At 42.1% G+C, this 24,477-nt stretch overlaps 2 protein-coding genes across 2 annotated transcripts in view; both read right to left on the bottom strand.

The window, feature by feature from the left end:
• Positions 1–24,225, bottom strand: part of CASR (calcium sensing receptor) — a 40,499-nt gene extending 16,274 nt beyond the window's left edge. The window contains exons 1-3 of the mRNA XM_051622557.1: positions 23,945–24,225; positions 14,008–14,314; positions 9,874–10,755 (exon numbers count right to left, since the gene is read on the bottom strand). Coding sequence (XP_051478517.1) covers positions 9,874–10,755; positions 14,008–14,314; positions 23,945–24,129 — 1,374 coding nt within the window. The 5' untranslated portion in view covers positions 24,130–24,225. The remainder of the gene's footprint in view (positions 1–9,873; positions 10,756–14,007; positions 14,315–23,944) is intronic.
• The window catches only part of CD86 (CD86 molecule), a 175,406-nt gene that overhangs the window by 77,110 nt on the left and 73,819 nt on the right, over positions 1–24,477 (bottom strand). The window lies entirely within an intron of this gene.

Raw genomic sequence — 24,477 nt, 5'->3', positions numbered from 1 at the left:
TAGACAGTCAGCCAGAGATTTACTGACAATACTGCAAAGGAGTTCTGGAAAGATGGGGTGGACATTCTAGCTCTGGTGAAATGCTGGTCTGCTGGTGATTTGAAAAACAGGGTGAAAGAAAACATTCAGTTCAAGACTCAAGAGCAGCTGCACAAAGGCTGAGAATAACTGAAGAACATTCACAGTTGTTACACTTTGATAAGAACTGAATTACATCCTTGTAAAGCTAGTTATGTCAATGGACAGCACAACTGAAGGCTAAATGTGTATGACAAATACAACATGCCATATGTTAGAAGTAATAATTTAAGCTGTTCATAAGCTTTATTGGAAACTAAATTATCTAACCACCCAAGACAAAGACCTGTTCATTATTGTAAGCAGCTCAGAAAAAACACTCCATGCATTGTGCAGTTGAAAGAGCAAACAAAATATTAATAAAAAAAAGTTAGAAAGAAGATTACACTGAAAATATGGTGCAAATCTGTACATTGATAGTACAGTTTCCTCTGGAAAATGCAGTTAGTTCTAGTCACTTGATCAGAAAAGAAGAATAAAATTAGAGGAAGATTAGAGAGGTTCAGAGGTGGTGATGATAGCTCTTTGACAGCCAGCCTGACTTCTATTTGAAGATAAATGAAATTCCGGGATTATTTAACTGTTTATGACACATGTAGTGGTTTGTGGGAAAGAGATGATGTCCTCACAGAAGCAGGGATCCCTGCAAAGCTGACTGACTTAATCAGGTCTCTAGAGAAGTGCAGGACATCAAGCTGCCATGAGGAGAGGTGATTGACATATTTTATAAGATAGTCACTTTGGCTCAGCTTCCATCATGGATATGTGATCTTTAGGCAGCTGGGGACTTCTCCTCCTCTTCTATTGACCAGTGGCCTCTACTCCAGAAGGGGCAGCAGTGGTGCTGACATGGGCACCCATGCAAACCTTTTGATTTTCCTTTGTGTGAGAGAGGCCCTCTGGCAGAAACTTGCAGAAATTAGGAGAGGAAGGAACTCAGAAGGACTGCATTGGAAAGACCTCACTTATAGCTCAGTGGCAGGTGGTTGGTGCTTCCTTTGTCTCCTGCTATGCTGTGAGCTCTCAGTCTGCTTGGAAACTGATAAAACCTGGAGTCTCCTACAACAAGGACTGGTTGGACTGCCTGTTATTGGGCTTGATAGCTTAGCTTATGTGGTTTTCTAGCCAGCAACCAAGGAACACTGCTTGCTGATTCAAGACTGCAGCATGTGTCAGAGGGATAGAAGTAACAAATTAAAAAAAACAAAAACAAAAACAAAACTAGGAGCAACTCACCTAAGCCAAAAACGCTAAAGGCATAATTTTCAAAATGGGACTTGATAAAAAACGGGGCTAATCTGATTTAGGGTCAGATTTGCTACAGTACTATGTTTACAAGGATTCCCAGAAAGAACTCAAGAACTCTGTGGAGTTCACTGTGTGGATTTCACAACAGAGGCTGCATAAGTCAGGTCTCACTGAGATACTTTAGCAAACCTCATTGGGTGTTTCCTGGTGTTTGAAGATGCCTGAATGGCATTACAAATCTAAAATACTTGTCTGCTGAGTCACAGAGGTTCTCAAAGGAATCAAGAAATGATCTTACAGTATTTTGGCATTGCATGGTTGGTTTTCCAGACTGATTTAAGTTTGAGGAAGTCACAGGAAACAGTAAGGATGGGAACCAGGGTATTTTGTTTCCTGAAGATCCTCAAAAACCCATGCTGGCTGTATGCACACCTGCTGTTCTAAGTGCAGTTGTCTTTACAATGCAAGCTCATACTGTTCAATGCAAAGCTCAGAGCTAACAACACATTGCTTAACATGCTAAGATAAAGGATATGATTTTGCTAAGTGTGCCATGACTGGAAAATTTAGCAAGAAAGTTTTCGATTGCTTGGCCTCCACCAGATCCACACAATACATGAGGAAATAAAGAGTGGGAACATCCTCTGCAACGACAGGACCTTCTGAAACTAAATATTTAAATGGAAAACATAATGTGAAATGCAGTCAACTGCAATTTAGTACAAATACTGTTTTAAAAGTGAAACTTAAATATGTTACCTTCAAGCCACAGTTCCATTTTTAATTGTAATTATTTTAACAGGAAAAAGAGGAAACATTTGATTTTGAGTCTGTCAAAATGCTTATTTGGACAGTGTGGCTTCAAGTAACTGCAATGAGTTTGTCAAACTCCAGGGGAGAGGACAGATGACAAAAGAGTTTTTTCCTCTAACATTTTCTCCTTTTTCTGTTTCGAATTAAGATCTAGGTGTATGGATCTATTTGTATGGATCAAAGAATGACATTGTACTGTTAGCCCCCCCTAGAGTCCAAAAGAATCCTTCCTACAAGTAACTTCAGGAGTTAAGGCATCTGAAGTGGCTCAGTGCCATCAGCGATCCCCCAGCTCAATGCCATCCCAAACAGACTGATCTACTGACTGCAAATTTCTTCTGGAGAAAAATGGCTGGAGTGACAGCATCCATCCTCTCCTTACAAATACTGTGACCATTAATACAGTTCCTAGTGATCAGGATAAAAATCATGGCAGCAAAATGAAAAATTATGTCTGTGCCAAATCCCTAGAGGTGGAATACAATGCTATACAAAATGGAGCAGACTTCTGACTAGTCTCTGCCTCAATGATGTACAAGCATAGGCCAGTGATGACTGTCTGTCCTCAAACAGAATGGAGAAAATTCATGGACAAGCTAGAGGAAAGGGCTGAATGGCTGTACTGCACGCTTGATAAATCCAGTATCAGTTCAGAGTTTTGGGCTGTGTTCATCTAAATAAAAGCTCATTAATTAAGGAATAATGATATGTTGCTATCATCATCATACAAATAAAGTTCAAACAGCAGTATTTATTACGGCATGTTCTGAAAGTACTAATGCAACACAGACCATTCAAAAAGGCTGTGAAACACAAGTAATACATTAATGACCAGTAGAACATAAAAAAAACAACACCTGGAAAAAGAGGAAAAAACACCAGGCAACATATTAAGAAGTTTCTAGAACATACTAAAATTGAAGGTGTCATTTATGCCAGACCCTTATGACAAGGATGTAACAGACAGCTAAAGAGGATGGGAAGCTAAAGAGGAGCAGGAAAGTTAAATAAACGATATGTTATTGCCCTTGATATCAGAAAAAAACCCCTGGACATCCTTATCCGAAGGGCAGTTGTTTTGGAGATTAATGTGACACTAACGAAGGCAGACGGTCATTTAAAAGAGATTAGAGAACAGCCCGAGCAATTTAAATGGGCTCTAAAGGTTGACAGAACTAGACAGTTCATCACAGCACTCCACAAGCAACTAAAAGAGTGCTAATACAGGAGGTTTATGGCATATGCCTAAAAATGCCACTGGCTTTGAATGATAAAGTCAATATGATTTCTAGTATTATTCCATAGCAACCCCAATCCACCTTTATGGTATCCATACATGTGTAATACACTCCCAACAGCCTGCCTGAAGTTGCCCTCTGTTGTTGGTCCATGCAGGGCATGAATCAGAACTAAGCCCTCCTACAGAGGCTTGTATTTCTGTTCAGTGGGCAGCTCCAGAGTAAGCCTCTGATGAGCTGCAACAATCCTATCCATACTCCTGAACATCAGTCCCAGGAAAACAGGAGGAAAATTAAAGTTCTGGGTCAAGAATGAATTCATACAAAATTATAGGACAGAAACATAAATGCTGCCAGTCTTTGAGGAACACAGATCTTGGTAAATTCAAGCTTGGCTGACAAACATACCCCTTCAAAGTAAAATATCTAAGTTTTACATGTAATGTAAAGCGTCCATTCACGGATCAAGAATTGCCCAATGGGTTTATAAAAACAGGCATCAGCAGAGACAGATCATTAGTTCATGGGGAATTCCTCCAGCTTCAGTAAACAACTCGCTGTTACCCAGGACCCTGCTAGGAAAATTTGCAAAAAATGGTAAATAATAATCAAGACAAAGCATTCCTGCGGACAGTGCTCTCACATCTGTGTTTAATACAGTGACATTCAGATATATGCATCAAGGCAGCCACAGGCACAGAAAGGGTACCACATCCTACAAAGTATTACTGGCAATTTAATGTGATCTTTCCATTGCATGGTGTGGCAAGGGCAGCTAATATAACTTGTGCACATACAAATGTGCACATACAAATGGGGAGGTAATAACTATGTAAATGTGGGATGTTTTTCACTGTCTGGCTGTACTGAGGCTGTTCAAGCAATACTGAATATGTGCCAAAAAGAAGGGTAAGTGGACAAGATACAGAAATAAGTCAGAAAAAAAAAATCTTACTACTAAATCCCACTCTGTTTAAATTACCAATATAAGTCCAAGGAATAATTTGATCAATGTGCATAAATACCATATTGAGAAAATTACGAGTACTTCATCTGGACTTTCAAATCTAATAGAGCAAGGCCAAGTAAGGACCAATGAAACGAAAGGTCAGTTAAATCACAGCTAGAAATAAGACATGGTATGTGGCAAGAGATCTGATCTGCCATGGAATGGACTAATAAAAAAAAAAGGTTTGCTAGTCTTTATGTCTTTGGGGAAAATAAATCTTCCTAAATACAAGTTTTACTGGCAAATACAGCCCTTCAGAAGTGAAATACCTAGGTTTTACATCCAGCGTGAATCATCTCTTAGACCGATCAAGATGACTTTCTTGAACGTGGTGTACATTTACATAGTTCATTATACAAAGGTTTTCAAACTGCACAATCCTTTGGAAAGCGACTCCATTTGAATATTTTTGAGGTTCCTGCTAAGGTTTTGTGGAGTGAGGTGGTCTCTGGATAGAGGGAGGCAGCAGTACAGGAACAGTGAGAGCTAATTGTCAGTGCTATTAAGTGGCATTTTGTGCTGTACCCTCTGTGCTGCTGTCTTTACCTGGAGCCATGATATGAAAGAACCACCATGGCCACCTAGTCTAAACCTGATGCCATAGTTGCTTTCTTTTCACTTGTAACAGAGATATTATGATGAAATCCACTGGCTACAATGGCCCAGGGTGCTGTGAGTACTAATGGTGAAGAATCAATCAGCAGAAGTCCTGACTGACTAAATGAATGGTTGGAAAGCTGCATGGTGGAGCAGGACCTGGGGGTGCTGGTTGACAGCCGATTTAACATGAGCCAGCAGTATGCCCAGGTGGCCATGAAAGCCAACAGCATCATAGTGTGGCCAGCCAGAGTAAGGAAGTGATCGTGCCCCTGTACTCGGCACTGGTGAGACTGCACCTCGAGTACTATGTCCAGTTCTGGGTCCCTCACTACAAGAAGGATGTAGAGCTGCTGGAGCATGTCCAGATGAGAGCTACCAAGCTGGTGAAGGGTCTGGAGAATAAGTCCTATGAAGAGAGGCTGAGGGAACTGGGATTGTTTAGTTTGAAGAAGAGAAGGCTAAGGGGAGATCTCATTGCTCTCTACACTACCTGAAAGGAGGTTGTAGGGAGGAGGGAGTTGGCCTGTTCTCTCAAGTGAATAATGACAGGATGAGAGGAAATGGCCTGAAGTTGCACCAAGGGAGGTTTAGACTAGATATTAGGAAGAATTTCTTTACCAAAAGAGTGGTTGGACAGTGGAACAGGCTGCCCAGGGAGGTGGTGGAGTCACCATCCCTGGAAGCATTTAAAAGAAAAATAGATGTAGTGCTTAGGGACATGATTTAAGCACTGAACGGGTAGACTAGGTTATGGTTGGTGGATTTAGATTATGGTTGGACCTGATGATCTTCAAGGTCCTTTCCAATGAGGTCTGGAGAGATGTATGTCATCTAAGGCATCATTCACTTCTTTAAAGCCTTGCAGAATCAATTTCCAGACAGACATGCCTAAATGTAAAGCTGGAGGAGGCACCAATCTATTTTTACCTTTTTGTAATGTGTATTACCAGCACAGATGAAGGAAGTGTTGGCTGAGAGGTGCACAGGTCTAATCAAAGACTTCAGGTGTTGCTAAGTGAAGCAAATTGTATTTGCTTTCATTTTGTGGAACAGCATATGGCAGCTTTTCACCAAGTCTGAGGTCAGTCAGATTTCTAGGCATAGAATAATTTACATGAGCAGATCTTTAACCTGCTAATCATTAGGACAACACATTTTTCAGCCTGTGCATCATGCTTTGCCTTGGTGCCTAGAAGAGCGATCTCATTTTTCACTTATGAACCTGCCAAAGTTCACAGCCTCCAGCATAACCAAAAGCTGCAAGTCGTCTAGGTGTCCACCGAAGGATCCTCTCCGTGTGACTGCACACCTTCACCTTCTCAAATCCATGGGAGCCTACCTTCCCCATTTAATCCCAACGTTTTTACTCTGAGACAGAAAGAGAAGCCCATCAGCTCCTTGTTGGCAATCATCAAGAAGCCAAATGAATGGGAAGAGACACAGAGTGAACTGTCTGAGGTAAAGATAGGTTTCTCCTCTTCTCATACAGAAAGAATATGTAGTAATAAGTATTTGCTCTGAAGGACAGATTAGGATCCCTTACTGATTTTCCTCTTATTTTTTGCTGGACCACCCAGTGTCCTAGACAGGCTCCTGCAAATGCCCTGAAGGGTTACACATACTTGCTCAGAGGGGAACTGAAAAAAGAACAGAACAACTACTTTTTGCTGGAAGTGACCATGGGAACAGCCATGTGAGCAGAGACCAAGAAAATTAAGGAACTCGAGGGAACTGGGAAGTCTTATCAAGGAAGATAAGAAAAAAAACGGCTCCAAAAGCAGACTGTTCAAGCTGTTACAGAGAAACAGGCCAAAGCTGAAGGGAATTTTGACAAAGAGGCAGCATGAGTACAGGAGACCTGAGCCCATATGCCTCCTCTTGTATACTTTCCCACTGCTGTTCTATAGCTGATGGGAGAGCCTGTATTTGGGGGAGGTGAGTCCATGAACCAGAGCCACACACAGATTAGCCCTTATTCAATACAGTCTCCTAAAACAATCATAGCCCACCAGTGAAAGAGAATGAGTATCTGACAATCAGAAGTGACAAAGTTCTTTAAGAGGATTCTTTCTGTTACACTATTTGCAGTCATGCTCTTTAATCCTTAGTGTTTTGTGTAAAATTTTGTCTTTTCCAAATGTTACAAAAATTGAGAAAATTTTCTGCACTCTCAGGTGGAGAAAACAAGTAGGCAGCTTCTTAATCAAGTAGCTATAAATAAGGAAGTTGTTAGTATTTGATATTTTATCTTGGGAGGCACAGAAAAATCTCATGGTCCCCATGCTGAAACATATTTAAAGCTTTCTCAAACAGTAGATGGTAAATTCTTAATAGGGGAATTGCAACCAATTAAACCAGCTTACAGTAGTTCTGTGATAGGCCTCCTGCTGTCCAGTTCAAATGAACTGATCACCAAGGTAAAAATGTTATTTTTATGTACAGACCCACATAAGCACTTTCCACAATTTAGATAAACCAATTCCTCCAAAAAGGTTTGTATTCTGAGTACATAAAATTAACAAATGACAGACAACTGGTAAATAATGTGCTAATGGGATAACACCATTGAAAGGCAACAAAATTAAACAGTACATAATTAAATTGTGGAACACACCATTTATCTTCCCCAGCCACCGACCTTGCTGTCAAGGGCTGGTCTGGACAACAGCTCAGGCTAATGGACCTACAAGTTCACCAGGTTCACCTTATCTGCCCCACACACCAGCTGGTCAGTGATTCCAGCCACGACTAGTGACTGATGCCTCCTGTCTCAGATGTAGAGGCTTCTTAACATAGCACTCACTCTGTCAGGTCACTTCCTATCAAGAAACCCTTGAGCTTACTGTGAGAAGAGGGAGGAGGTGCTAAGCACAGTCAGAAGTACAACAGCAAATGAGACTGATTTCAGTAAAAAGGTTTTATTCTGTCTGGTTGTCAGAAAACTGCTCTCTGGAGATGCTGGAGGATGCACGTTTGTGAGGTGAACTCATTACCCCTGGGACTGAGGAAAGCTTCCCGAGGGTAATGACCCACAATGCTTGATATGAAGTAGGTGTGCACACAAATTTGGCGCTTACCGGCTATTCATGTGTTTGATTTGGAAATGAAGTGAAAAAAATGCAGAAATATCAAATAAACCTGACAGCCAACACGTCATAATGGTGGTAATTTAAAATATAACCTGTGCCTTTGTAGCACCAGATATTCCTCCCCAGTCCTGTTATCCCCCACATACTCTTTCCTGATGCTGATTCCCTCTTTTAAGGCAAGTGTGCATACTCAAAAGCCTGCATCAGCAGGATGCTTTACATTTTGATAGAGCCACCGTTCTTCACCAGACACGCAACACAGAAATGAGAGGACATTCTTCCTGACTGTGGAATCCTCAACAGCACATTATTTTACTTAGCTATGGTGTGAGTATCCCAGTTTACTTTCAAACTTTACAAGGTATAAGGGAAATAATTAAAATTATATTTATTCTGGATTATTTTTATTGACACAGTGAAAGCTGAATCTGCCTGTGACTTGCCCACTTTTGCCATTGTGCTCCTGAAAAGCAGAATAGCTCTGAAAGATAGAAACCTCAGACAGAGCCAGTAATTGCAGGATTCCCCTAAAACAGATTCTAATCCTGCACTCTTCAACTTCAAGTAGAGTGGTTTTGGTACCCCCAAATCAGGTACCTAGAGCAATGCAGGTTTCCCACAAATGCCAAGACAAAGCCTTTTACTTTGATCTGACTGATGTTTTTGAGTTGACTGAGACTATACAGGAATCAAACTGAAGTTCCTACATGCGAATCCTGACGTCTGCAAAGTTTGTGGCATGGATAACTTTTATTTTGGTTAAACTATCCTAAATAGAGGAAATTACACAGGCAAATGGGGATGTGATCCTTCTAATATTCATCCACGTTGTTCTGATTTCAAGCATGTCTGGGCCCAGGTTTTCTGTGATGGCCAGAACAGAGCAAACAGAATTTTCTACATATTTGACATATCTTCATTTGATAGCCTTACAAGCTAATTCTGCTATTTAAGAATGCAGTAGCTATATAAAAAGACATACTAAATATCACAATGGATAGCACAACGAAACATACAGGAAGGTATAGAATATTCATAAAAGATCAGAAGACCATCCATATGCCAGTGGGCAGAATGCCTTGAATGAATGAAAGTGAATGTGACTAAGTTGTTAGTATCATTGGACAGGGTGCTGGGCCATCTTGTCTAGACTGTGCTTTTGCCAAGAAATGTTGGATCGGATGATCCTTGAGGTCCCTTCCAACCTGGTATTCCGTGATTCTGTGATTTTATCAATGCATAAATATCATTGCCAAATCAAAGCAGCTATCTATTATTTTCCCAACACCCACAAATTATTTTCCTCATTACTCAATTTGCTTCAGTTTGATCCTATATACGCTTAAAACTGTGGAAAAAAAATATAGCCTGTATGGAAAATTGCTGTGGGATTGCAAAAGACATAGAGCTTGCCAAAGAAAATGAACTCTAAAAACTGTTTTCCTTGTTCATGTGCTCTCTCCAGGCCCTCTTGTTTATGTAAGGGCTCAATATATGATCAAGTTACCTTGCGTCAGCCAGGCTGTGGTAATTGTCTGTGTGTGCACTTTTGGCCCGTAGCAAATTCAAGAAAACTTAATTTCAGCCCCTTTCACTGCAGGCAAACCTAACACAACTTACCTTCCATTCCCTGTGGGGTAGGAGTGTGGATATAACTTGCACACAGCAATATGCTGTGTCCCAGAAGCCTTATGCTGTGTCTGAGACCCAGGATTGTGAAAGGCACCCTAAGAGCTTCAGGGCAGCATGTCTTTTTTTCTGCAAGTATATTGCACAGGCACACGAATGAAGGACTTACCTGCCATGCCTCAACCTTCTTAATATCCGCACAGGATCCATTAGTAAAGAGTCCTTTCCCAGGGGTACAGGTATATATATCCTGCAAGGCATGGGCAATAGAATATACTGCCAAATACACATTATAGGATATCCGCAAGTGCGTGTAGTCCATGTATGGTGTTTCCACACTGGTGATGTTCTCATCCCCTGTGCATGGAGGTCGGAAGGCAGCTGTTCCATTTCCAGCTCCCAGTCCTTCTTCATGGCCCTTGTAGAAGGAGGTTGAAGCTGGAGAATTTTTTGACCCATCGGGGAGATAGCAGTTAAACGTCTCCTCCCAAAACTCCTTGGCAAAGCCGTTGTTGTTGGACTTCTTGGGATGCACCTTCTGCAGGAACTCACGAAAGCCTGGGATCTGTCCTGCCTTCAGTGCAAACCCAATGGTGCTGCCAATGACACGGAAGAACTCTGGCATGGCTATCAGGGAAGAGCTGGCCCAGGCCTCACTTGCCAGCCAGATCTTGCCGGTGATGTTTCGCCTCACGATCTCTTTGATGAGGGGCTCCAGATCCGGGCCACTGGAGAAAACAACAATCACCCTTGCTGTGGAATTCTGGATGACCTCTACCACCTGCTGAATCTCCTCTTCATCTGAGTACTGGGAGATGAGCTCACTAAAATCAATGCAGATGTCTCTCTCCTCTGCCTCCTCCCGAAACTTTTCAATTCCTGGCCGGCCATAGTCATCATCAGCTGCAATTGTTCCCACCCAGTTCCAGCGAAAGTACTCGATGATATCTGCCATCGCTGTGGCCTGGTGCTCGTCATTGGGGATTGTGCGGAGGAAGGACTTGAACTGGTTCTTGTTGCTCAAGAGACGACTGGATGAGGCATAGCTGACCTGTGAGAGCACAGCGAACAAGCAAAACACACCATGAGGTGAACTGCCAGGGAAGAAATTGCCTACATGTATCTAGCATCACTGCCAACCTGTGTATCCTTGCATGGGATGAAGACAGAGCTGAGCACCACACTGGCAACCATGTACTCTTAGCCTGTGGCTGTACATGACTCACTTTGACAGTCTGTATGTTCTTGTAGCTGTGACTGTCTTACAGAGGCACACATACAGGAGCAGCTGCTTGGACCCAAATGGAGCGAGCTTGTGTGCACCTGAAAGGTCAAGGATCTTAGGGAGAGAGACACTAACACTAGCTTGGAGGAATGGCAAAGAGGTGAGCCTCAGGTGGCCCGCACTCACCTTACTGCAATTTCTGTCAAATCCAGAAACAAGAAGAAGTACCTTTTAGATAAAAGAGGGCAATGCACATAATTCAGACAAAATACAGGCTTCCTCTGTCCTGAACCAGACATGAGACAGTGGGTTGGTACTGCCACTCAGGACCTACTCTGAAGAACACTGTCTTTCTCCTTGCCTCTCACCTCTGTCCCATCTTTAAACAGGCTCTATCAGGCACCATTTGTGTATTATATACAATCCTTGCCACCTGAAGTAAGAAGAATGTGATGTATTCTCAGTCGCCTTGACCCTGTGGAGTGTTAAGGTCGTGCTGGTCAATACTACTTTAGCAATATTTCCTGATTGCAGGCCAGAAGGAGCAAAGAAGCCACAAGGCATTCCACGGTCCATGAGCCACTGTGTTTTACAGTTAAAATCAGATTTTATTCCCTTTTCTAAAACTATTAATTTATTTTTTTTTTCCTAATCAGGATATACACTCATAAGATATAATTTGGATTTTCTACAAGTAGGAATTAAACCATAAAACCCAGAAGAGAATAGTTTAAAGATCTGGAGGACTTCTAAAACTCATGCATTTTGAGATTGGTATTTGAACTCTTTATGAATGAATCTCACATTGAAAAAGTCTTTTATAAAGAGCTCACTTTGTACAAAGTGGAAATTTACAGAAAACCTTAACTCCTCCTTAAACTCTGGCATTCAATGTTTCTGCAAGAAGAAAGAGGTCTCCTGGTGCAGTTTCAAGGGCCACAGGAGCAAATCTGCCTTTCACAGAGCTATACTCTCCCCTGGACAGGCTCCTGCCCATGCTACTCTCATCTCCTAAAACCTAGTGCCAGTGGGTACAGGCAAGGTACCCCATTCGCGCACGTGCTGTAAGGGTACACTGAGGTGAGATACTGAGCAATAGAACTGTCAACAGAATGAGTAATGAGCCTTACGTTAATTGTAAAATATCCCTCAAACCTGCTCTGAAATGCCAGGTCTATTAAGCATGGATTTGCTAATGGCCTTGCTATAAATGGCAGTGATAATGTGTATTCTAATGCTACCCAACAATTCCTAGTTTTAAAAGCCTACTTTCTGTTTTCAAAGCTCAACCACCTGGCTGAGATTTCATCCCAGAACAGACCCTCATGACATCTACCTGTTTCAGCAACCTCTAGATAAGACTACTGCCTCCTAGTGCAAATGCCATTCCTGGTTCACAGGGAAAGTCAGAACTGCAATCATATCTCATGTTCAGTTCAATCGACCGACTCTTCTCAGCTGCCTTTGTTTACCTGGCAATGTAATGTGTAAATGAACAGTATGCCTTAAAATCCCACCACGGTGTTTATTACATGCCACCTTCTGATGCTACTCTGGACAATACCTAGATAGCATACAGTGGTCTCAGCTCAAACCATTCTTGCCCTGCTCAGAGACCAAATGTCCATTTTTTCAGACTCCTGTGAGACAGACTGATGACATTAAACAGACAAGATATATTACTGTACACGAGGCAGACAAGAATCCTTCCTTCCTTCTTCATTTGTAGTGTGGATGGGAATAGGAGCCATGGTTGAAACAAAGATACCACACCTCAGGACAGATGCAAAGTGCAGTGTGACACAATCTTGTTATAAGGACTCCTGTGAGCTCTGGTATCTGTATTCATTTTAGAAGAGGAATTGGAAATGTCAGGCTATACAAGCCAACACATAAACGGATAAGGCCAAGCATTATTTCCAAAGTAATCTTCAGTGTGGAAATCTAAAATCAAGAGCTACAACATTAAAGTGTAAAATGCCAGGGTCATACTTTGCTTAGGGTCTTGGCAGAGCAGCAAGTTTGTTAAACAAAAGGATGGGACTATGGATACTGGCACTGGCCCTAGAAGAGTCAGCAGACAATGAGAAGGATGCTGGGACACAGGAGCTAGCACAACTACACCACTACACATGTCCCCAAGGACAAGGTGGGGCATATCCAAAAGCTCTCACAAGCGCTGTTTTAGAGGCCCTACAGGAAAAGAAAGGCAGGTCAGCCCAGAATAAACCTTCACAGCACCTGATCAGCAAAAGCAACAACTTTGCAGAATCTTCTTGAATGATCAGAGATGCTGAGACCTAAGAGTAGCTGGCAATGACTGAGCTCTGCCTTAAGTGGGATCTGTGGGATCTAGGCATGTGCAGACAGTGACCATGGTGAAGTAACATCCCAACTAACCTGTCAAGGCTGGCAACTGCCAATGACTGGCCTAAGTTACCCTTGTTCACAGGCTAAGCCACTCTAGTGGACTGTAGTCCTTCCAGAATAAGTTGCTGTTGTTTGAATGCTATTACTGGCTGCTTGGTAACTTTTGTGTTGGGAGTAATAGGTTTTGAGACCTATTTATACTTCAAGAAAACCCCCATATATTGTGTTGTTTCTCTCCTTCAGGTTGCACTAGAAATGGCAAAGACTAAACAAGTCATGGAGGTTGAACTCCCCTTGAGACCTTCTGGTGTGCAGTTAGGACATACTGGCAAAGAGTGGGATGGAGAAGCTGACATAGTCATTGCACATATATGTACTGGATCAAACAAATTTCTGGCAAATATCAGCCTGAAGACTTGTATCTGACTAAAAAGCCTATTTGGTTTGATTTGACATAATAAGTTTGGAAGGAAATACACTGCTTTACTTAATGTAAAATGTTGTCCCACTTTAAAAAGCCAATGCTTCTGATCCCTGTGTTGTCCCGCCACCCTCCAAGGTCATTTCTATACCTTCATTTGAAACACAGATGGAGCACATAAGGCAGCAGCAGTGCAGTTCCCTGTCCTGGTTCTATAACGTATTTAAGGATCCCCTCCAACCAGCAATACCCCCAGCTGTACCTAAACAAGAGAAGTAAAAGCATACCTGAGGTATGTAAAAGAGTCCCAGCAGATTGGCCACGGCAGTAGAGATGCCAGAGCCGGTTGCCCCCACGACTGCAATGGTGGAAGGGATATGTTCTGAGCAGTTGCAGAATTCATCCAGGTTCAAGGAGTCTATCTTGTTCTGAGCCACAAAACTCAGTGTGGCCTCAAGGGCTTTAGAGACTGTATTGCAAGTGTCAAATATCCTGTATCCTAGAGTCATGTTGGGAAGGAGAGTTGGACTACTGTTTATTTCTTCTATGGCAAAGATCATAGCCTGGAGCCAGCGGAAGCCTCGGAAATTATACCTGGAGGAGCAAAAATAAAATAAAACAGAGTAAGAAGGGGGAGAAAAGAGGAGACCATGACTGAGATACAGGCAGAGAGAAGAATTCTGGATACAAAAGGCAAAAGCAACTTATGTGATTTCTTGCATCCTACTAAATTGGAAAAGTTTTTCTTTTGTGTTCAGTGGTTACAGAAGAGGCATGTGTATGCTACAAGGTTTTATTCTGATTTTCAGCTCTTCAGTTTGGAAGCTCACTTCAGAGGTCATGAGGATGAGGTGAACTTTTCTAAGTCCTCTGAAGTCTGGGAGAGTTGAAAGAGAGAATGCCTGAGGTGCTGGCTCTGGCCTATCCCTTCTGCTCAGTACCCTAAACCTGGGCAAATGCCCTGATACAAAAATACATCTACCAGGTTTCTTTCCAGGCTCCTCTGACATGTTTCTGAATGCAGATGGCAGTGTCTGCAAAGCCTGTGCTGATAGCACTGCTGTCAGGGTCTTGGGCTTAGGGAGACTGAAAGTGTCAGCTCCTCCTGATTTTAGGCAGGCAGAGTGAGCACTGGCACGGCACAGTTTTACTTGAACCTCCTGTGCCCATTGCCCCTTTTCCTGTCATTGGACACTGTGAAAAAGAGAGTGGCCCCATCCTCCTGACACCTGCCCTGTAGATACTGGCAAGCATTTATAAGACCCTCCACTCAGTCTCCTCTTCTACAGGCTGAACAGACCCAGCTCTCTCAGCCTTTCCTCGTAGGGCAGATGCTCCATTCCTCTAATCATCTCTGTGGCCTGCACTGGACTCTTCCCAGTAGTTCCTTATCCTGGAAAGCCCAGAATTGGATGCAGTATTCCAGATGTGGCCTCACCAGGGCAGAAGAGAGGGGGAGGATAACCTCCTTTGACCTAGTCCCTGGATGCAAAGGTGCCTGGTAGCTCTGCTCAGGGAAATTTAGTCTCACATCACACACTTCACACTGTGGGTGAGGGCACAGTCAACATGCTAATACTAGAGAACAGAGACATGGTATAAATGTAAATCCTATCTTTCTAAATTAGATACTTCAGTGTTCTCATTAAAGGAATAACTTCTCTCTTTATTATAGTGCTCTCATAGATTTGCTTTGGACATGAATTCAGAAGATGCAATCAGAGCTGGTCTGTGAAATTAAAATTCTTTTTTTTGAAGCCTCCTCTGTTCTCTAGAATGGAGCGGCTGAGTTTTAAGTCTCTCAAGTGTGCATGGAGCTAAGCTGGAGCAGGGGAGTGGTAGCAAGAGTGCTCTGCAGGACCTGGGAGTCCCTGTTTAGAGCATTGCACGGTTGGCAATGAAAGAAGCTGGTGCCTGCATTGAGCGGCTACTTACTCCAAAAAAAAAAAGAGAGAAGCTTCTTTGTGGAAAGCAACAGGAAGGAAATAATTTTGATTATGTGTTATTCTCAATTTTACCAACTGTAAAGCTGCAAAAGGTTGTGTGCCTGTGAAGCTGCCACATTTTAGTGTAATTCAGCTGGAATGGCAGAATCTTTCATAAACTGAAACCTGCCCTTCCTTGCAATGCACTATAGGTCAGGATAGCACTTAGTTTGCAGTTTTGTGTTGAGTTGTGTCTGGAAACAGGAAAGTGTTAAAGCTGTTATGCTTGAGATCCACTGGGAAAACTGATGGGCCCCAGAACTGGAAAAGTCTGGGGAAAAGGCCTGCCCAAAAGTAGATTCTATATGAACTGGTAGGTTTTAGGTTTCACGTGTGCCATTTTAAAATGCTTTGAGAGATCTTCTTATTACCAAGGTGAAGATTTCTAAACATAAACTTCATGAAATCATGAACTTCCAATCTCTGAGATTTGTAACCTGAACATTTTTTAGTTGCTCAGTTAAATGAGTTGCTTCCAAAGTTGCTGTTAACTATGTCTGACTTCTTTAAACTTAAATGAATATAGCCACATTACTTCAATTGTAGGAGTTTTATCATATTTATCTGGGATCCGAAGTTCTAAAGGTATCACATCTAAGTTTCAAGTTTCTTAGTCTTAAAAACTTCACTTATTTAACTTCATTTCACCTGCTCCAGGCATCTTTGGCCAACTTCCAAATGAGGTTCTACTCTGAGGTTGTACCTCAAAGACCAGATGGTATTGTTTCCATACAAATCTCCTCAAGTCAAAAAGCTTGAGGCAAATAAAAATCCGTAGCTATAATTCATGACCAGAAGGACAGATAGCTATTTTAAGATCACCCTTAAGAAAATGGACAACCTTTAAAACACATGAGTGTGTGTTATAGTTAGAAGTAATTTGGTAATTTAGATATTTTATGCTCTGGTTCCAAACCATTAAGGAGTGAGATGCAATGTGAGAGCTCTGAAAAAAAAAGGACAAGTCTCAGAGAGAAACAGGCAGTGAGTGTTGTGTACAGAAAAAAGGTGGGCTGGGCACACCACGCCGCCTCACGTGGTCACTAACACTCGCTGGGATGAAGGAGAGCAAGGAGGGGTTTTGTGTCACTTCTTTTTAAAAAGCTAAATGCATTTACAGATATTTTTAATCAAAATGAAAATGGGATTTGAAGCAAGGAACTATATTCAGGGTCCTCATGTAAAAGACAAAAATCTGAAAACATTTTCTATATTTAAAGGGCAGACTGATGAGAAACTGCGAAGTTCAAAGATATCATTATAGCACTGTTAAAAGCTTCACACATTTGAGCACGTATAAAGTAAATTCAAGCCTGCTTATATTAAATTATGAAGGTGGAGTATGACAGGGAATGATTTTGCCTGCTTGACAGCAATTTGGCTTTATTTTTTTTTTAGGTGCAGCACAGTGGTATCTTCAAAAGCAGGGAGAAATGGACTGTGTTCCCCTTGACTCAAGGAAATGTGTTTGTAATTTCATTCAGTAGATGCAAACTAAGGCCTATGTTGCACAACTGTCTGTATTTTCCTTCCTGTCATGCTCCTGATGAATGTTTATTTAGGAGCATAGAGCCTGTACTTCAGGTACTTGAGTTTGGAGTGGTTTTATTTTGGAGGGGAAAGAAGGGCAAGGAGTGTTTTCTGGGAGCTACACTACAAAATTTCTTTGAAATGCTTATGATAATTTACCTCAAACTAGCCCAGGATGGAGACCTGCACTTCTGTTCAGTTGCACCTCTCCTGGTAGCAGCATCAGAAGATCAAGAGAAGAAGATGAGATGGGATGGAGAGGAATACACTTTGCTCTCTTCTCTGATACCTGATAGAGCCTCAGACAAGGTCTCATTTTGTTAGCTAGTACTGTGTTGTATCAATACTGTAACATGGCTATGGTCAGATGAAGGCAGTGCCACTAAACTGGTCTAAATGAAGCAGGATTTCTTAATTCCCTCAGTGCCAGTGAATGGAAATTGTGTGGATAAATTCTCTCCCATGGTAGTGTAAGACCCCAGCAAGGGGCTGCAGATAGGTTCTTCTTGGCTTGGTGTGTACACGAGGGATGGGTAAGAGAAGCCTTTGAACCTGCCAGCAGGCTAAATTAATGCAGCTGGTCTCCTGTGCTGTTCTGCTGCTATTACTAATATGACTAGTCACTGTAGTGCTCTGTCAACCATGCAGAAATGTAACTGGTAATTTCCATGAAGAAGCTGCAAAGAGTTTGCTAACAGAAACAAACTTTTCATGAGATTTCCAGAAGCTTTAAATAGCCACTGATATTTTCTTGGTGGAAAATAAGCAGCTTTCAAAACTTATTTTTGCCATATTACTTTACAGGTACATTGGCATAGTCTTGTATTTTAACATTCCTGAGATGTGGTGCTACGAAAAGTGGTCATTGAGATCTAAATGAGAGTTTAATGTAAAAAAATTCAGTGCCCAAAGGTGTAGATAGGAATTTTTATGTACACTCAGCTCCTTAAATGTTTCTCCTCTGATGCCTGTTCTCCCACCTGTCAGAGTATGCAACCCACTGATATTTCTGTTCTTAGGCAGGAGCTCAAACAGGGAAAGAGAAATCAGAAACAATTCCTCCACAAATCCACATTTTAATAGTCACATCTGCAAGAGACACATTATCTTGGTGGCCGCCCACTTTGCTAGACAGTAAACTCTCAAGATCTCACTGACTCCTGCAGGTTTCTTTCTAGTAGGTATAAATGTGTCTGTCAAGGGGTGTGGCTTAAATGTCTCAGTCCATGTTACAAAGGAAGGATACGTAAATTCAGGGACATAAGATCACTGCATAGTTTTAGTTCCCCATAGCTCCATCCCGTTTGTCCCGTTTTGTTTAGTTTGAACAGCTCATACTGTATGGATTCAGCAGGGAGATTAGTCATGATCCATGTTGGTCTGTAAGGGATTAATTCACAGCCTCATAGGCATTCATGACCTTAATTTACTAAAACTTGCAAGGCACTAAACTAAAAGCAATAGAATATGAAGGGAAAGAAGGAAAAATTAATGCAAAAGCTGTTAATACAGTTTTCATTTACCCTCCCATATCTGACATTCTTTACTCAAGAAAGGTGGCAAAGCCTGCACATGCCTCTTGGCTCGTGCTAGTATTCCTCTTTCTTTAGTGGTTGTATGCACATACTAATTTCTCTGTCCTCTCTAGATTTCCAGTACATTAATTACATGTTATTGCTGCTACTACCACTGCTATTACTAAGCTATGCAAAGGGGAGACCTTCAGCCATTTGTTGGATTCCTGTAGTCAGCAGGTATAACAAGTTGCTTAATACCTTCAGAAGTTAGGGTTAAGGGTCAGGGGGAATCATGTAGACCAAAGGAAAAATAAAATTAAATTCAGAAGGTTGATGGAAGAGAAAGAGGAAAACAAAATAATTTGATCTCAGGGAAGAAGTTCTAAAACTCATGTTCTACATTCAATTCTGCAGTGAGATTAGCAAATACCCCCACAAGGGGCAGAACTAAAATTCTCTGTTCTCTCAGACAGATGTCCAGACTCAGTGAGCTAAAGTGCCCCAGAGCCATGCTCTGTGAAGTCCTGCACTATGGCATGGGGATGATGTCTCATCACAGCTTCAGAGCCTGAAAGCTAAGTGTCACAGTGTTAGCCCTTGGCTAGATTGCTGATCAGAATACAGGGAATATAAACTAAAAATTGTGACTACATATTGACAACACTGTATCTCAGGTCAGTAAAGATATGTCCTCACTGCAAAAGCTCATTATAGCAAGAGGAATCCATGGGTACCACCCATCCGTGTAATAATGCTAACAATAATACTAACAAGACCACTATTATCACTACTGCTAATCTACTTGAAATCAAGAAAGGTCAGAGAAATCAGGGTATAAATAGGCCCCTGTGGGCGCTGACAGGGAATGGGGGTCAGGGACTGCTTGTGCTGTGCTCAGCCTCTGCCTCCACCACACATATCAGATACGCATCAGCAAATGTTATAAGGAATGTTGCTACAACAGTACATGAGGCATACAAAGACAGCAGGTGTATTTATATCAACTGTGGGATACTTGATTGCTTAAACAATAAGCCAGGTCAGTATTTCTGAAACATGGGAAACAAAATTGCTCTCACTTTCCATACTCCTATCTGGCATTCGGTGGGACAAAATCATGACTAAGTTTTCACTTTTGGACTGTACAACTCACTGCTTAAAGCATGAAGATGAATTTTCAGAAGAATCACCACAAAAAAGAACAAAAGAACAGATCATTACTGTTCCCTTTTTATTTCGCTGCTGAGTCATGCATATAGATTTCCAAATAAACATGTGTAAGGTATGCACAGGAGGTTCAGGTCAGTATGTATGCTGACCAGGGGAGAAAGGTGCTGTGCCAAAAAAGCGAAGAGCATGAAAACTGAGAATGTGGAGAGAATACCATCCTGCTCATTTTAAGAAGCCCTGTTTGGGAGCATAGGTGTGGCACCGAACACACCAAAATGTGTGGGAAGAGGAGAGAGAGTGTATCTTCAGCAAGTTCGCTGATGATCCCAAAGGGGGAGGGGTGGCTGACACTCCAGAGGGCTGTGCTGCCATCCAGCCTGACCTGGACAGGCTGGAGAGCTGGGCAGACAGAAGAACCTAATGAGGTTCAATAAAGGCAAGTGTAGGGTCCTGCACCTGGGGAGGAAGAACCCCAAGCACCACTATAGGTTAGGGGTGGACCTGCTGGAAAGCAGTTCCAAGGAGAAGGATCTGGGAGTCCTGGTAGACAGTAAATTATCCAGTAATGTGCCTGTGTTGCCAAGAAGCCAAATGGAATCCTGGGGTGCATAAGGAAGAGTGTGGCCAGTAGGGTGAGAGAGGTCATTCTCCCCCACTACTCTGTCCTGGTGAGGCCACATCTGGAATACTGCATCTAGTTCTGGGCTCCCCAGTTCAAGAGGGACAGGGAACTACTAGAGAGAGTTCAGTGGAGGGCAACAAAAATGACTGGGGGACTGGAGCATCTCCCTTATGAGGAAAGGCTGAGAGAGCTGGGACTCTTTAGCCTGGAGAAGAGAAATCTGAGGGGAGACCTTATTAATGCCTATGAATATCTAAAGGATGGGTGCAAGGAGGAGGGAGCCAGATTCCTTTTTCTAGTTCCCAGTGACATAACAAGGGGCAACGGGCACAAGCTGGAACATAGGAAAGTCCATTTAAATATGAGGAAAAACTTCTTTACGGTGAGGATGACAGAGCACTGGAAGAGGCTGTCCAGGAAGGTTGTGGAGTCCCCTTCTCTGGAGCTATTCAAGACCCCCCTGGATGCAGTCCTGAGTAATGTGCTCTAGGGGATCCTGCTTTAGCAGGGGAGTTGGACTAGATGATTTCCGGAGGTCCGTTCCAACTCTGACAATTTCATGATTCCATGGATGATTCTCAAAAGAAAGAAAAACAACCTGATCTTAAATTGTTTGATACTGAACTCCAGAAGAGACAGGGGCAAACCACCCATAGGGCTTCAGTAGGATGCTTAGGTCTGTTCTTCTTCTCCAAGCAAGAAGCTTTTCTTGTGGTGAGGTGACTTGTTGCTGTTGCAGCCTAATGGAGGAGTGTGAGGAAGGAGAGAGGATGTCTGCATCCTCCTAGAGTGACCTGGGTATAATTTTCTTATATAATATCAAATACATGTGAGAGATTAAAAGCTGTACACAGCCATCTAAAAAGGGTATAAAACTGATTTGCCTCAGCTTTGAAAAGATACAGCAGCTCCAGAGAAGGCTCAGAGCAAAGCAAGAAGGGCAGTCAAAGATATGGAACAGATTTAGCACCTTTGGTTAGGCCAGGTACAGCCATGCTCATGGTCCATGCTCATGGTGGATTTCCCACCCTATAAAAGTCTTTGACACTACAAGATTGGGGAGATTTCACTTTGGAATGAAACTAGAGCCTATCTTTTGTTTTCTTTTCCTCCTTCCCAGAAAATAGGAGCTCACTCATTCCAGACTAGGCACCTGCCTAGAACTGAGGAAACTCAAATGTGGTATGAAAGACTCTAGCTTATGACTTGAAGAATGTGTTTGGCTCTTAAGAGTCAGCACAGACACCATTGCCCTAAGCTATCATGGAGCCCAAAACCAAAAAGGACCCGTATGGTTGTCTTGTGAGATCTCGGTACAAGTCCAGTCAGAGGAATTTTCTGACTTAAATTCTGCTTCAAACAGAAAAATCATTACAGGAGAAACATGTGCTTTCAACTGAACATGTACCAGTAACAAGGAAAACACTATAGCACATTAACTGTCCCATGGATTAATTATCTTCATCAAGAAAATCTGATGACCAGTCTCCAAAAGTCTTCCTAACGCAATCTCCTTTGAATTAAACCTTTCCTGGAAATGGACATTTTCTAGTAGACATGTGCAATGAAGGAGCTTCCAGTCATCTCTGGTCCAATTACCCCCTTGTTCCTATAGTAGTTGCTCCTGCCTATGCAGCTGGATCTCTGCCTTATACTAAGTGCCCTCGCTCTGCATTATGCCATCAACTCACAATGTATCCAGCCTCTGGAAGGAGTGAGGCAAAGTGGCACAAATGCCTCTTCAGTCCACTCCTCTCTTTTGCACCCATGACGTCTCTGTACAGGGATAAGATTTTACCCAGGCAAATTTCAGTTGGAGGATGCCTTTTAGCCAAGCAAATGTGACCCAGAAGGATGTCCCATTTTGCCCTTTAAAAGGCTGATCTAGCTTTTCAGGATTTGCCTTTTAGCAGTGCTACCTCATTTGCAAACCTTTTGGCAGCCACACACTTGTAATACTTGTGGGGAAACATTCTCCTGTGCTCTGTTCTAAAAATGTGACCATGTCAAGGGAGTTACCAAGGCTGTCCCAGGGCTGACAGAAATGAAAGCTATGTTCAGTTTGCAAATATCTGTACTGTTGTGCCTGCCACCTGGAGCAAGTGAAGAACACCACAGAGCTGAAAACATCCATCGCTTTTCAGCTTTCCATTTTTAAAATGTTGCATCTGGGAGAGAAACAAATGCTGAAGATCTGACAGAACTTCCTGCTCCATAAAGCAGACATTTCACAGACACTTAGTTCATTGCTTTCTTGTGCATGCACAGAAAAAGCCAAAAGAAACCCTGCTTAATTACACTTCTTTCTGCATGCTCACTATGACACCATCTGGGGATGGTCTCATAACCTAGATGGATGTGTCCTGCTCAGCGTCTCCGTGGTAAACCACACCTGGAATCTGTAAGCATAGCAGGAATGCTGTCAGCCATTCTTCATTATCATCTGCAATAAAACTGTACTAGATTCCCAGTCTAGGATGAGAAGTCCAAAAAATTCCAGATACACTTTTTAACATGTGGTTACAGAAGAGGTCCTGTAATGCTTAAGTGTTGTCCCATGCATGGTCAAGACAAAATTCCACATCAATTTCTTATATTTTGTTGATATGATATTTCAGTTCCAATCAGTTTCTGTTGCACTTTATATGTATTATGTGCTGGGTTGTAAGGTAAAAAATTTCTCATGTTTAATAATAAAAATGGCTATACTTTAATAATAAGATACTTTGCTCGCATATGCATTTCTCCCTCAAGGGTTAACTGCCAAAGACTTAAGACAGAACCGATACGTGCTGTTTACACAGGAGAAAAGGACTTTGGATAAGGAAAACCTGAGTAAAGAGATCAAGCCTGGGACTTTGTAAAGGTCCTAAAGAGACATCTATGTGTTCAGTGGGATTTTTCGAAAGCAGTGACCTTTCTCACTTTCACCTATTCACTTGCGTAGGCAACTAAATAGTCCATAATGTCTTAAAAGATCAGAGGCAGAACTGGGAAAAAAAATTATTTCTAGGCTATTTTTTACTATGCATGACTGTAATCAAATTAACTTAAGGACATCATGGGTTATTTCCTATCCTTCCGCTAGGAAAGCTGATTTTCAGATACTCTGCAAATGCCTACTCTGAATGGCCAGGTAGATTCATGTTTTGGCAGCTATGGGTAATACCAAGATTGCCCTCTTTCACTGTTCAAATATTATTTATGTTACTGTTTAACACACTCACTTCCTGTTTTTACTCACCTGTTCTATTCTATTTACACTATACTTTCCCATTGCCTCCATCAGTGTCATCAGATTACAGACTGTATGTACACCATGAATAGCATATCACCTGTAGCCAAGAAAGAGCAAGACTCCTCCACCAAAACTTTTTCTTTTTTTCTTTTCATAGCTTACCTTATGCATTCCACTGATTCTGGTCTTGACTTTAGATCCTGGTCTTTAGCAGCCACTCCAAAATGAATGGGGAACAGTCCTCCAAGAATAATGTCTCCCTTCTTCTGTGCCCGTTGGTTTGGCCCATAGGCAGCTGTGTTCCAGGTAAACAGCAAAAGAATCAAGCAGCAATTATATAAAGTCATTGTTCCTCTTTTCACCAGGGGATTATAGGATGCAAAATTGGAAAAGGTGATGTAACAAAGCAGACGTGATAATGTCTAAGCTTCTCCTCTCCTTAATACAGCACAGAGGCATGTCTGCAGGGAGATAAGCAACAAGGTGGGAGCCACAGTGAAGGTGTTTCTCCCTCTGTCTTCTCCATTGCAAAAGAACAATTCATCAGTCTTTTGCTCTTCATAACTAAGGCCTTATGGCGAGCCCATCTCTGAGAACTGCAAAAGAAAGACATGAAAGGTGATCCCTGATACACACCAAGACCCCACACTGCCATGGCAGTTCTGCATTGTCCCATTAATTTCTTAGTATGCCCC

The sequence above is a fragment of the Apus apus genome, chromosome 1, assembly GCF_020740795.1.
Source record: "Apus apus isolate bApuApu2 chromosome 1, bApuApu2.pri.cur, whole genome shotgun sequence".
In the NCBI taxonomy this organism is placed as follows: domain Eukaryota; kingdom Metazoa; phylum Chordata; class Aves; order Apodiformes; family Apodidae; genus Apus; species Apus apus.
The sequence above is the reverse complement of the archived record's forward strand: the minus strand, read 5'-3'. Positions and strand labels throughout refer to the sequence as shown.